Source organism: Meles meles, chromosome 4, assembly GCF_922984935.1.
Source record: "Meles meles chromosome 4, mMelMel3.1 paternal haplotype, whole genome shotgun sequence".
NCBI lineage: Eukaryota > Metazoa > Chordata > Mammalia > Carnivora > Mustelidae > Meles > Meles meles.
Genome location: NC_060069.1, coordinates 53865024 through 53879352, shown reverse-complemented (window position 1 = coordinate 53879352; position 14329 = coordinate 53865024). Strand labels below are relative to the sequence as shown.

General features: G+C 38.7%; 1 protein-coding gene across 6 annotated transcripts in view; it reads left to right on the top strand.

Moving 5' to 3' along the window:
• Window positions 1-14329, top strand: part of SENP2 (SUMO specific peptidase 2) — a 36712-nt gene that overhangs the window by 6029 nt on the left and 16354 nt on the right. For 3 of the 6 annotated variants that reach the window (XM_046001977.1, XM_046001975.1, XM_046001973.1), the window contains exons 3-10: window positions 2316-2449; window positions 2852-2918; window positions 5064-5154; window positions 9246-9414; window positions 11138-11241; window positions 12613-12707; window positions 13138-13189; window positions 14012-14078. In XM_046001977.1, the coding sequence (XP_045857933.1) occupies window positions 2399-2449; window positions 2852-2918; window positions 5064-5154; window positions 9246-9414; window positions 11138-11241; window positions 12613-12707; window positions 13138-13189; window positions 14012-14078 (696 nt within the window). In that variant the 5' untranslated portion in view covers window positions 2316-2398. The remainder of the gene's footprint in view (window positions 1-2315; window positions 2450-2851; window positions 2919-5063; window positions 5155-9245; window positions 9415-11137; window positions 11242-12612; window positions 12708-13137; window positions 13190-14011; window positions 14079-14329) is intronic. The other 3 variants (XM_046001978.1, XM_046001974.1, XM_046001976.1) reach the window with 3 other exon arrangements.

Sequence of the window (14329 nt, the reverse complement as noted above, 5' to 3'; positions counted from 1 at the left end):
GAAAGGGGTAGTGTCATAAAAGGAGGAAGTGTGGCAAGCACTGAATCTACCCCTCCCCCTTATTTACCTTATTTATTTACTTACTTATTTTGTAATTTTTATTTCTGGTGGCAGGGAAGGGTGCATCAGATCTAACATGTCTTCTCTCTTTTGTTTTTTTAAATTTTCATTTTTAATTTAAAAAATTTTTTTAAATTTAATTTTATGTTTTCAGTGTTCCAAGATTCATTGTTTATGCACTACACTCAGTGTTCCATGCAATACATCCCCTCCTTAGTACCCACCACCAGGCTCACCTATCCCCCACCCCTCTCTGCTCTAAAGCCGTCAGTTTGTTTCTCAGAGTCCTAGTCTCTCATAGTTCGTCTCCCCTCTGATTTCCCCCAATTCACTTTTCCTTTCCTTCTCCTAATGTCCTCCATGTTACTCCTTATGCTCCACAAGTAAGTGAAACCATATGATAATTGACTATCTGCTTGACTTATTTCACTCAGCATAATCTCCTCCAGTCCCGTCCATGTTGATACAAAAGTTGGGTATTCATCCTTTCTGATGGAGGCATAATACTCCATAGTGTATATGGACCACATCTTCTTTATCCATTCATCTGTTGAAGGGCATCTTGGCTCTTTCCACAGTTTGGCGATTGTGGCTGTTGCTGCTGTGAACATTGAGGTACATACGGCCCTTCTTTTCACTACATCTGTATCTTTGGGGTAAATACCCAGTAGTGTAATTGCAGGGTCATAGGGTAGCTCTGTTTTTAATTTTTTGAGGAATCTCCACAACTGTTTTCCAAAGTGGCTGCACCAATTTGCATTCCCGCCAACAGTGTAAGAGCATTCCCCTTTCTCCACATCCTCTCCAACACTTGTTGTTTACTGTCTTGTTGATTTTGGCCATTCTGACTGCTGTAAGGTGGTATCTCAGTGTGGTTTTAATTTGAATCTCCCTGATGGCTAGTGATGATGAGCATTTTTTCATGTGTCTGTTAGCCATTTGTATGTCTTCATTGGAGAAGTGTCTGTTCATGTCTTCTGCCCATTTTTTAATATGGCTATCTAATCTTCTCAGTAGAGGGATAGCCTTATTTCATCATAGATGTTTAGAGCTGCATATTTTATACTTCACTAATTCTACCTTGGAGTAGCCAGTGTATAATAGGCACTTAGTAAATAGTTATTTAGGAGTGCGTTGTTACCCTGCCTAGGAAGTAAGGACAAATGAGTGAGTAAATTATAGTGCTTCCTGTCAGATTCTGCCATACTTAGTGTCTGCGTGCTGCAGGTTATGCCCCTGTCTCTTTGGTTTATTTATTTTATATATTCTGAAGAACTCCTTGCTAGAACTCATTGCTTACGAGTTGTCATTTCAGGGCATTTCTTTATGAATCAGTATGTGATTTGCTAAAGTGATGATTTCATGTTTTTGTAGCATCCAGAAGAAGAGATATCTTATTGAAAAACAAAAATCACCGGGTTCCAGGCAGGCTCAGTTGGTAGGGCATGCAACTCTTGAACTTGGGTTCCTGAGTTCAGACCCCATGTTGGGCCTAGAGCTTACTTTAAAAAACCAAGCAGGACGCCTGGGTGGCTCAGTGGGTTAAGCCGCTGCCTTCGGCTCGGGTCATGATCTCGGGGTCCTGGGATCGAGTCCCGCGTCGGGCTCTCTGCTCAGCGGCGAGCCTGCTTCCCTCTCTCTCTCTCTGCCTGCCTCTCTGTCTACTTGTGATCTCTCTCTGTCAAGTAAATAAATAAAATCTTAAAAAAAAAACAAGCAAGCACACAAACAAAAACAGGCGCACCTGACTGGCTTAACAAAGCATGTGATTCTTTCCTCCACCCCACCCCGAGAGAGAGGGGGAGAGTGTGCCTGAGAGGATGGGAGGGGGAGGGGCAGAGGAAGAGAGCGAATCTGAAGCTGGCTCCACCACCAGCATGGAGCTCAGTGCAGGGCTTGATGTTAAAATCCTGAGATCATGACCTGAGCTGAAGTCAGGAATTGGAAACTTAACCGACGGCCCCAACCAGGTGTCCTGCTTGTGACTCTTGATCTCAGGGTCATAGGTTCAGGTTCCACGTTGGGTGTGGAGCCTCCCTAAAACAAAACAACCCCCAAATCCCAGAATCACAATACTGGAAATCTAGTTATTCAGATAGGAGAAAAATTACTTTTATGGATACCTTCTTATTTTAGTGATTGAACATAGGACTTCTAATAGAGATTGAGAGAGGCCTTTTCTAAAATATAATCTTATTTTTTTACTAGAAGTTTATTACTCTATATGTATGTGTAATCTATATTATATTGTCTAGATTATTTCATTCACCAAGTCAAAACCAGTCTCTACAATGCTGCCAGCTTATTTGGATTCCCATTCCAGCTGACCACAAAACCCATGGTAACTTCTGCTTGTAATGGAACACGGAATGTGGCCTCTTCAGGAGAGGTCAGTGGGGATAGTGTTACATTGGGGCTACTGATCTTTGTACTTAGTCATTAAAGTTAAAATTCAGAAATATTCTTTTTAGGAATTGAGTGGAATGACATTTCTTTCCAGAAATATTGATGTCTTTATTAGCCTTGATATAAAGTCCAAGAAAAAATATTTGTAAAGAGCCCAATTACTACTAATACATCTGCTTTTCTTGAATAAGTATATGTAAAGAACCCGAAATTGTTGTTCTATACATAATTTTGTGAGTCTTTACCAATTAAACTTTTGGTCTTACTGATAATATTTCTTCTGTGAGCTAGTGAAAGAATCACCAATAGAGTGATTTTTTTATATTAAAAACTTACTTAAATTCTAAAATTGAGATACTACAGAGGTGATTCTTTTGATTTTAAGGTATTTTCGAACTCTTCATCTTGTGAACTGACAGGTTCTGGATCCTGGAACAACATGCTGAAACTGGGTGAGGTGGTCAAAAATCTTTCTGCTTTCCTGTACCTCTTTCTGCCTCTGTTTTCTGAGTTTTGAGAATATGAAAGGAAAACAAACACCGATTTGGGTTGGGATGAGAGCACAGATATACTCTGTCTACCTTCTAAAAATTATTGGTTTCTTTTAGAATTGTCATTGAATTTATTGTTTGTGTTTTCTATTTGTATTATGAGTGTCCTTAATATGATTTAGTTCAGAGTTCATTCATTAAAAAACAAAAACATTGGGGCACCTGGATGGCTCAGTCAGTTAAGCCTCTGCCTTCGGCTCAGGTCATGATTCCAGGGTCCTGGGATTGAGCCCCAATTGGGCTCTCTGCCCAGCAAAGGAGCCTGCTTCCATTCCTCTCTCTCTCTCTGCCTACTTGTGATCTGTCTGTCAAATAAATAAATAAAATCTTAAAAAACAAAAAAACAAAAACATTTCCTGAGAGCTTACTCAGTGTCAGGCATGTGTTAGGTTATCAAGAATAACAAAAGGGCAAAATAATACATAAAACCTTTCATAACACGTTGGGCATTGGGAGATGGAGAGGAGAAGTGAGTTGGGGGAAATCAGAGAGGGGGACAAACCATGAGAGACTGTGGACTCTGAGAAACAAACTGAGGGTTTTGGAGGAGTAGGGGGGTTGGGTAAGCCTGGTGGTGGGTATTAAGGAGGGCACGTATTGCATGGAGCACTGTGTATGGTGCATAAACAGTGAATTTTGGAACACTGAAAAGAAATGAAAAAAAAAAACAAAACAAAACAAATAATGTCTTTGAAGGACATCTTCTGATTGGGGAGCAACTTTAGGTTTCCAGTTCCAGATTAGGAACCTCCATGTCATTCTTGGAGCCCAAAATTGAATTGTTTTTTGTAGATGGGAAAAAACAGGAAGAATCCAGACTCCTGATAATGGCTGAGATTTATGTCACACAGCCTATAAAGTTTGAGATAAAGGGATAAGAGCTCTTAGAAAAGTTGTGGGTTCAGGAGTCAAAGTGGAAGAAACTAAGGAAATGATAAAAACCTTACAGTAGTAAGTTTCCTTCTCAAGTTTTTTAAGTAAGGTATTTCTGGTGGCAGAGAAGAGCAAAGGGGAGCAAACGCATACCCCTGAGTCTGAGAATCTAGTTCCAAAGGACCTGGAACAAAGATGATACTTTTTTGGAGTCTTTCATTTCATTTTAAAAGTTAATACAAATTAGATTTTATAATCTATTCACATTGTTCGAATATGTAAATGTTAAACATTATTATTAAAAAGGACATACGGAAGAGATGGTATATTTGTCTTGTGACTGAGGCATCAGCACTGTCTTTCTGTGCATTCGTGTAGCCTTGTCAGAGAAGCACAGGTATTCCGGGGGCAGGTTTCTTGTATAAAGAAGTCTGCCGTCTCTTACTTGAAATCCTTGAAGATGTGTTGGGGAATTTAGAATTTTTCATATTTTGGATATATTGTCTTTTTTGAATATTGTTTTTAAAAAGTCCCAGTAGAATTGAACATTGGTTCAAATCAGGTTTTGCAAACAAAGGAATCAGGTCAGTTTAAGTTCTGCTGCCACAGACTTAATGAAAAAACTTACAGTTTTAGATCTCTCTACATTTTGGAGCCCTCAGGGGCTCCTTGGCTGTGCAGTAGCTGTGGTAGTAAATGTGGCTGATGAGAGTCTGATTACCCTTTTATGAAGACCAGTAACCATCTCAACAAGTGTTTGAGGCTTCCGGTGAAGTGTGGTAACATATAGCAGGTTTTCGTTTAAAAATACTTCTGTTTTCTTGGGAAAAAGAAATGATTTGAACAACTCACTCAATTTGGTTAGATTACATGGAGTTTGTAATCATTGAATTCCTAATGCTTCTTGATGGCCCCAGACAGGGACACTAGAAAAGCTTACCTGTGAATTTTTATTGTCCCTCTGAGATCAGAGAAATGAAGCGCTATTGCTTTTTCTTCAACTTTTACACTTTGTGCTGGATCTCTGTATGGTAATGGCATTTGAAAGGATAAGATATTTAGTTCTATAATGTAGACTGTTCACAGATTTTCTAGTGCAGACTGCTCACAGGTTTGGGGTCTGTTTTGTGTGTGTGTGTGTTTTATAATTCAAATGCATTTTAATAAAAATAGGTAATAAATCTCCTAACGGAATAAGTGACTATCCAAAGATCAGAGTGACTGTAACCCGAGATCAGCCCCGCAGAGTCCTGCCTTCCTTTGGGTAAGTGTTAAATCCTGCCTTTTTGTACATGGAAACTTAGCACTTATTAGGTGTTCACTCTTAGGCATTCCCACTTTTGTTCTGTTATGTAAGCTTGTTAAGTAAGTAGTTTGAGGTTAGTAACTTGCCAGATATCATACAGCTCTTGAGAGATTTGGATTCAGGTGTGTGTTACTTTCTCTACATAATAGCCTATGCTTATAGCATCTGATTTTGAAAACCTTTTAAAAAAAGATTTGCTTACTTCTAAACTTTATTTTTTTTTCAAGAATTTTATTTATTTGAGAGAGAGAAAGAGAGCACAAGCAGTGGGAAGGGGCAGAGATGGAGGGTGAGGGAGAATATCTCTAGCAGTCTTCATGCTGATGGTGGAGCCCCAGACCAGGCAGGCTCAGTCCCATGACCTTGGGATCACAACCGGGACCGAAACCATGAGTTGGACACTTAACTGACTGAGCCACCAGGTGCCCCGAAGCTTTAGTTTTTTTCATTAAGTTTTTATTTTAATTCCAGTATAATTAGCATACGGTATTATATTAGTTTCAGGTATATAATCTAGTGATTAAACAATTCTACACATTACTGAGTGTTCATCATGCTAAGTGTACTCTTCAGTCCCCAACACCTGTTTTACCCATCCCCCCACCCGACTTCCCTAAACTTTATTTTTTCCCTGAACTTTATTTTTGAAGTATAATATACATATGAAAAATGCAGAAACCATGATGAATTTTCATATACTGAACACATCAATTTTGTGAACTCTTCTTCTTTTAGTAGTAATTTTCTTTTCCTTTCTGTGTTCTCACATTCTAGAATTTCTATTGCTTGGATATTATTTTTCTAATTTTTCTCTATATTGATTTGATTGATCTAAAATATTCTCTTCTTTTGTTGCTCTCCTTTCCCCTAAAAAAGAAATCTTTTACTGATTTTTCTTTCTTTCTTTTTTTTGATGTCATAGTTTTTAAGTCAGAAGAGTCCTCCTACTCCTTCCTCTTATGGTTTTTTCCTTGCTCTAAGAATCTTATTATTAAAAGAGGCAAAAAAAAGAGTCTGCCTGGCTGTTTCAGTTGGTGGAGCATGTGACTCTTGATCTCGGGGTTTGTGGGTTCGAGACCCCTGTTGGACAGAGATTACTTAAAAAAAGGGGGGGGGCGCCTGGGTGGCTCAGTGGGTTAAAGCCTCTGCCTTCGGCTCAGGTCATGATCCCAGGGTCCTGGGATGGAGCCCCGCATGGGGCTTTCTGCTCAGCAGGGAGACTGTTTCCTCCCTCTCTCTGCCTGCCTCTCTGCCTACTTGTGATCTCTGTCTGTCAAATAAATAAATAAAATCTTAAAAAAAAAAAAGGCAAAGATGGATGCCATATCTTTTCTTATCTCTCTAGAACTGTTAATTTATTTTAAAATTTCTTCGTCTCCTTACTTTGTTTCCTCTGAATTCCTTTCCCCACTTTGGTTTATTTTGGTCTTTTCTTTCATAGTACAGTCTTGTTGTTGTTGTTGAGCTATAATATATTAATTTCAACATAGTGATTTGATGTTTGCATATGTTATTGAAAGGACTACTATAATAAGTTTAGTTAATGTCTGTCACCATACAGAGTTACAATTTTTTTTTCTTGTGATGAGAACTTTAAAGATCTGCTCTTTCAGTAACTTTCAAGTATACAACATGATAGTATTAAGTGTAGTCACCATGGTGTGCATTACATCCCATGACTTACTGATTTAATAACGGGATGTTTGTACCTATGAGTTTGGCTTTTTTTTGCGTTTTTGATTCCACATATAAGTGAATCATATTTGTCTTTGTCTTATTTCACTTAACAGCATACCCTCAGGGTCCATCTGTGTTTTTCCAAATGGCAGGATTTCCTTCTTTTTTATGGTTGAATAACATTTCATTTCAGTGTGTATTTTCTCTATCCACTCATCTGTCGATGGACACTTAGCTTGCTTCCGTGTCTTGGCTGTGGTAAATAATGCTTAGGTGAACATGGGGATGAAGTTATCTTTCAGTATTAGAGTCTTTGTTCAAATATCTGGTAATGTTTGGCCCTCCATTCCTGTTTAAGAATGAGACATTAACTGAAAAGCAGCCTCTTTGGAGTTGGATAAATAGCTGATTGTAGGGCTAAGAGGAAAAGTATGAACAAGTATCATTTTGTTATTTCTTTGTTTAATTCCATTAGAGTCAGAGGATACACTGTAGTATATTTCAATTCTTTAGAATGTGTTAATATCTGTTTTATGTCCTAGAATATGGTCTGTCTGGGTAATGTTCAGTGTGCACTTGAAAATGTATTCTGTATATGTATTCTGCTGTTGGTGGTGGAATGTTCTATAATTGTCACACAGGTCAAGTTGGCTGATGATATTTTACAGGTCTTACTGATTTTCTGGGTTTTTTGCTGATTGATAAATGAGGAATGTTGATATTTTATACTATAATTATGGATTTGTCTATGTCTCCATCTAGTTATGTCAGTATTGTCTTCATGTATTTAAAACTCTGCAAATGAGTACATTTGACCCAGATTCACCAGTTGTTACCATTTTCCATATTTGCTTCATGCTCTGTCATATATATCTGAATTTTTTTCTGAAACATTTGAGAGTCTTAGACTCATGTCCCTTTAATCATAAGTGCATGAGTGAGTTTCTTTTTTTTTATAAGAGATTTTTTTTTAAAGATTTTATTTATTTATTTGACAGACAGAGATCACAAGTAGGCAGAGGGCGGGGGGGGGGGGGGGAGCAGGCTCCCGCTGAGCAGAGAGCCTGATGTGGGGCTTGATCCCAGAACCCTGGGATCATGACCTGAGCCGAAGGCAGAGGCTTTAACCCACTGAGCCACCCAGGCACCCCTGAGTGTGTTTATTTCTTAAACGTGAGGACATTCACTTACATAATCATAGATAAGCAAAATCAGAAAATGTAACATGATACAATAGTATTCTGTAATCTCATTTAAATTTTTCCATTATAGAGATGATTTTTTTCTGGTCCAGGATTCAGTGCAGGATCATGTAGTACATTTAATTTTCATGTCTTTTTGGTCTCCTTTAATCTGGAACAGTTCCCTTGCCTGCCTTTATCTTTGATGGCATGGATATTTTTAAAGAGAGGAAGGTATTTCTTTTGTAGAATGTTCTCTAATTTTGCCTGATGTTTACTCATTACTTGTTCAAGATTATGCAGTTCTGTTTGCTTTGTTTGTTTGTTTTGGTAAAAATACTACATTGGTGGTTTAACCTTTTGAAAACATTGCATCAGGGGTGCCTGGGTGGCTCAGTCATTAAGTGTCTACCTTCGGCTCAGGTCATGGTCCTTGGGTCCTGGGATCGAGCCCCCATCGGGCTCCCTGCTCTGTGGGGAGCCTGCTTCTCCCTCTCCTACTCCCCCTGCTTGTTCCTCTCTGGCTGTCTCTCTGTCTCTGTCAAATAAATGAAATCTTTACAAAAAAAATCACATCGAGATAGGTAGGACACCAGTTTGACACATTATTGGTAAGTGTAGGAGAGGCAGGCTCTGTCAGCAGCAACAAGGACTGGGGGGGGGGGGGCTTCATGGCTTCCATTTCTTTAATGGTTATTAATGTAGCATTCAGGAGATAATTACTGAGAGCCATTTGGCCTAAATTCGTACTAGGATACAGTAGTGAAATGATGTAATCTCTGTTTTCATGGAATTTAAAGTTTAGTGTGGGTTGTACACATTAAACAAATAATGACACCAGTAATTAATTCCAGTGGTGCCAAGTGAGTAAAGGAAAAGTTAGCACCAGAGGAGGGTATGTGTCACAGGGAGCTAAATCCAGAATTATGGTTGGACAGTTGGGCACGAAGAAGAAGGCAGAGGCTTTCGTGTGGCAGTCCTGGTGACCACAGACAGACATTCCATAGTGGAGGGGGTGCCTTCTGGTCTAGAGATAGATTTAACTTTTGTGAATGGCAGGTAGTTGTCTGATTTGACAAGAGCAGGCTTCACCTGGGACAGATAGCTTAATCACAGGATGGTCTGGGAGCTTTAATTTCAGCTTAAGGAGTTTGATGATAACTTTTTCTTTTCTTTTTTTCTGTCTCGCAGTTTTACTTTGAACTCAGAGGGGTATAACAGAAGACCAGGTGGCCGTCGTCATAGCAAAGGCCCTTCAGAGAGTTCCTTAACCTGGAAGCCTCAGGAACAGGTTGTAACAGAGATGATTTCTGAAGAGGGTGGCAAGGGTCTGAGGCGTCCCCACTGTACCGTGGAGGAGGTAAGCCCTTTTAGCCTCTGATCTCTTTTAAAAAATAGTTTATCAATTTTCCAGGGAATCAGTAATAAGTGTACTGGGATACAGAGTTCAAAAGGGATGGAAAGGTGTCCAGTGACTGTAAATTTCCCAGTCTCCCTTCTAGTACCTGACCTTACGACCCTGTCTTATAGTTACCAAGTAACCACTGATACACTTGTCTGTACCCTTCTGGAGATACTGCATAAATACATAATTCATCAATTTTCAGGTTTTTTTTCCACTATAGGACAGAAGAAGGAATCATGCTAGGGAGAGAGGAGATTCTGTTCCTTTTGGGTGTTTGAATTTTTCTACTAACTTGTTTCTTTTATAAGGCATAACTGTGACTGCGTAAGAGAAGTAAACAGTGAATGTGTCCACATTTTCCTTTTTCAGGGCACTTAGTGTGAAATCTTCATCAACAGTCTTCTTTTTACTTCTCTCTTGAGATCTTTGCTTATTCTAGGAGAATTTAGAATTATTCCTGTACTTGGCATTTCCCAGGACCATTACCTATTGCAGTTTGCCAGATGGTTTTCTGAGCCATTTAGTTTCGTTGGTCAAAGAGTTATTGGAGGTCCAGGTGTTGTGCTCATTGTCAGCAATTCAAAAATTGAATAAAATGTGGTCTTTGTCCCCTAGGAGCTTGTACCTAAATAGTTGTAATCAACAGAGGCAAGCAGAGTGAAGTAGGCTTCAGTATCTCTTAGATGAGAAATCAGAGATGGGGCTGAGCAAAAATATAGGTTATATACAGGATATATTCTAGACAATTAAAGGTAATATTAGCAAGTCCATTTTCATTGGCTAAGGATAATATAAAGTTAGAAGAGCCTGAGTCTCAGATTTCAGTCTTGGATAAATATGTGTCACGGGCAAAGATACCCTATTGTGTTTAGTGGGAAGATGATGACTTTAGTTTTGATCATTGTTTAAAGTGCCTGTGAAACATTCAAGAAGACCTGTCTCGTAGACTCTTGGATATAGGTGATGGGAGAAATGAGAAGAAGGCAGGGTTAGAGATACATTTCTGAATCTTCTGTATCTTGGTGTTTCCTAAATCAGGGGAGCTAGAGAGATACTCAGGGAGAGAATGTAGTGTGAGAGACGAGATAATGGGCAGACCATCGGCATTTGAGGGCAGGCAGAAAAAATAATTGGCAGTGGAGACTAAGAAGATCAGAACTCAGGAGTGTATTGTCTAGGAAGGCAAAGGGAGGTCAGCAGGGTGAGGTGTTGGAGAGAGAGAGGTTAAGTGACATAAGGGCTGAGGAAGTGTCTGCTTGCTCTGGTGGTGAAGTCATTGGTGACCCTGATGAGACCAGATCCATTTTGGAACCTGAATGTTCTGAATACGCAGGTGGATTATTTCTGTTGAGTTTTTTGTGGTTGACAAAAACTGTCAAAACCCCAGATGCCATCAGAGTCTAGCGGACAACATAAATGAGTGGAGTGGGCTGGAATGAGTGGCCCATCTAAGGAAAATAGCCCTACCCAGCTCCAGATTGTCGATTGAGTTTTCTGAAAGAGGCCAGATTTTTAGATTTTTCTTTTCAAATTTATAAAATTGGTAATTCAAGAAATTTAAAAAGTGTTGGCAACTAAAACACATCTGTGGGCTGCATTTGACCTCTTAGTCTCTGTTTATGATTTAATGATAGCTTTAATGTGTTAAAACTTAAATGACATCCTTTCTTTTATTTAGGGTGTTCAAAAAGAAGAAAGAGAGAAATACCGAAGGTTATTGGAGCGACTTAAAGAAGGTGGTCATGGAAACTCTGTTCCTCCGGTAGCTCCTACTTATCACAGGTAAAAATGAGCTAACAAAGTAAATGCTTTGCCACACATCTTTTTCCTTATTTTTGGCGAGGGGATTGACGAGAAAGGCTTTGTTGAAAAAAGAGGTTTATATTGAGAGAACTAGCCTTATAATTTGCCTCGACGGTATATCTAGTAATAAGATATAGAGAGCACAGTGGTTTTACAAAATAGATTTTTCTGTTAGCTTTAGGATCTTTTGCTCACATGAACTCTTGAAACTCTGATATAGAAAAGTAGAATTGTAGGTGGAAATCAAGTTCTGAGGGAACAGAGTTTTTTCAACCTCTCCAGCATACACATTTCCCTTAGTCTCTTGTCTTTTTCTGTCTCTTTCCCCTTCCTTCTTCTTTCCTGCCCAGTTCTCCCTCTCTCGCACCCCTAGTCTTTCTCTCTGATACATACACAATCTCTGTGGCATGTCGGCGAATGCATTTTTGCATGATTGGAAGTCCTCCACATTAGAAATAAGATTAAAGTCACCCCAGGTTATAGAAGGTTTTCTTCATAAGACTTCTTGTTAAATATTCTAATGCTTTGGGCAAAAGATGACAGTGGCAGAAGGAGCTGATGTCTGGCCTTATATTCACCTGTAAAAAAGGGACACAAAATATGTGAGTACAAGGTTGAGGCACACAGGGGAATTCTAACAAGTGGTGTGAGAATACATGGCAGGGGTTGGGGGATCCTGGAAATATGTAATGGCAAGTTGAAGGTAAAAGTCACAAGGCTGTCTAGCTTGTTGACTGTACAAATAGCAAAAGATTATTTGTCTAGGAATTCTAACTTTTGTTGAGGTTTTTTTTTTTCTTTTAATTTGTTTACGCAGGCAGAATGTTAATATTTTCTCTGTTTTGACTAGCGACTATTGGAAGCAGCAATATGCTTCATGGGCTTTTGCTCCTGTCATGTTGGCAAAATTCTCAGACTATTTTGTTGTTTACATTCCTGTTTTGTTTTTTGTTTTTTTGTTTTTTTTAATTAATTAATTAATTATTTATTTATTTTACATTCCTGGTTTTATTGTTTTAGGATCCATTTCATTATGTCATTTGAAATATTTCCTCTTTCAACTTGAGTTTTGTCATACTGAGGTTGGTTGGTTGAGATGGTGCTGGGGATTGAGAACATCTAATTTTACCAACATTGAAACTGGAGGTTAGGGTAACTTGACTAAAATATTAGCATCAGGCTTACAATCCTTGTATCCCAGTCCCAGATGGTGCTATGTTTCATCCTCTCCTAATTTGATGTTACAGGGTAATCAGTAAGCCCTGTTTCAAGGAACTTGTCAGATGGAGATAATATTTATGGTAGACTTTCCTTTTGTATCTGACCTTCTTCACTTTTTGTGTTCCTAAGCTCTCAAAGAAGTCAGATGGACACATTAAAGACCAAAGGCTGGGGGGACGAGCAAAGTCACGGAGTCAGAACAACTCAGTTTGTTCCAAAACAATGTGAGTTCCCAGATCTAGCCCTATCTCCATATATTGACCTTAGTTCACGTGCACATGAAATTGAGAAATGACATCCTAGTGAAAGATGGCGTACCAAAGTTTGAAACATTGTGAGACCCCAGGGCTTTGACTTGAGCTTATCCAGTATAAGTAATTTAGTAAAAAGGGTATTTCAGGACGAAGTAGATTCATAAGATACCTCTTGATTATTATTCCTAGCTTCTACCTAACCGAGTATTTTGTGAGCCTAAAATTAGTTTCTTAATATTTATTTTATTAATTTCTTTATATTTCTCCACTAGCTATTCACTAAATGGCACTAAATGATAAGTAAATGTCTTGATACTTTGGAAACTGCATAAGTTGAAATTCCAGCTGTATTATTGATTAAAGAAGGAAACATTCAATCTTTTCTTTATCATCTTTACAGACAGAGTTGTTGAAACAAGGGGACCTTTATGCTCAGTGAGAACTGAGAAGAGGTACATGGTTCAGTTCATTCTAAGTTTTCTTTTGATCCATTATTTTCTTCATAAGCTATATTGATGAATAACTATGTCTAAAGAATTCTGAATTCTCCTTAGCTCTGGTCAGCAAAAATGGGTACACAGGTAGCTGTTGTGTTAGATGCCCACCCTAGCTCGGAGGGTGCCCTTCTGCCCCGGGCATTAGGGGTTGGGAGATGCAGATGCCACTTGGATAGGAGTGTGGTTGTAGTGGGTATCTGTAGACATTAGCACCCCTCGTATAAGAATAGTGAAGACAGTTCTGTGTGCCTTTAGTATTTTGGATGATAGTTAGAGCAGAGTTTGGGGTAAGCTATGGCCCTTGTCCAAATCTGATCCACCTGACTATTTTTTTTTAATAAAGTTTTATTAGAACACATTCACGTTGATTCATTTATATACTGTTTGGCTGTTTTTAATCTCTGATGGAAGTTGAGAAGATGTGACAAAAGCTGTAAGATTTGGGGCACCTGGCTAACTCAGGCTGTAGAGCATGTGACTCTTGATCTTGGGTTCCTTAGAGTCATGACTTTGAGCCCCCCCATGTTCGACATAGCAATTACTTAAAAAGAAAAAACGAAAACACCAACAAAAAACAAAACCCATAAGATTTGCAAAGCCCAAAATAATTTACTCTCTGACCCCTTTTCAAAAAAACTTCGCTGACCCTTGGTTTAGAGGACTAGATAAACTCAAGGTGGTTTTTGTTGACAAATTATTAACTCTTATTTCTAAAATTAGTCTCATATGTGCCAGTTAAAATTATCCAGCCTGTACTCTCCCAATATTTTTCCTCAGGTGTTGTTCAAAGGGGAAAATTTCTGATACAGAGAGGACAGTTGGAATCAGACTTGAAAATGAAGGTGTAAGTGGAAACTCTAGTTAAATTTTATGTTGTTTACTCTTTCACCTGACCTGTGTTAAAATGTTGGTGTCCATGAAAAGAAAGATGAAAAATATTACTTTGATGTCTAATTTGATTGTTTTCTTTGAAAAAGCAGCAGGGATTGAAGATACACAACTTTTGGCTTCCTTCTGAATTCCCAGGTTTTTACAAAACTCTGTATGGTAGCCACCGTTTTTGTAAGAGAGACAACTTGCCTCCATCCCAACCCT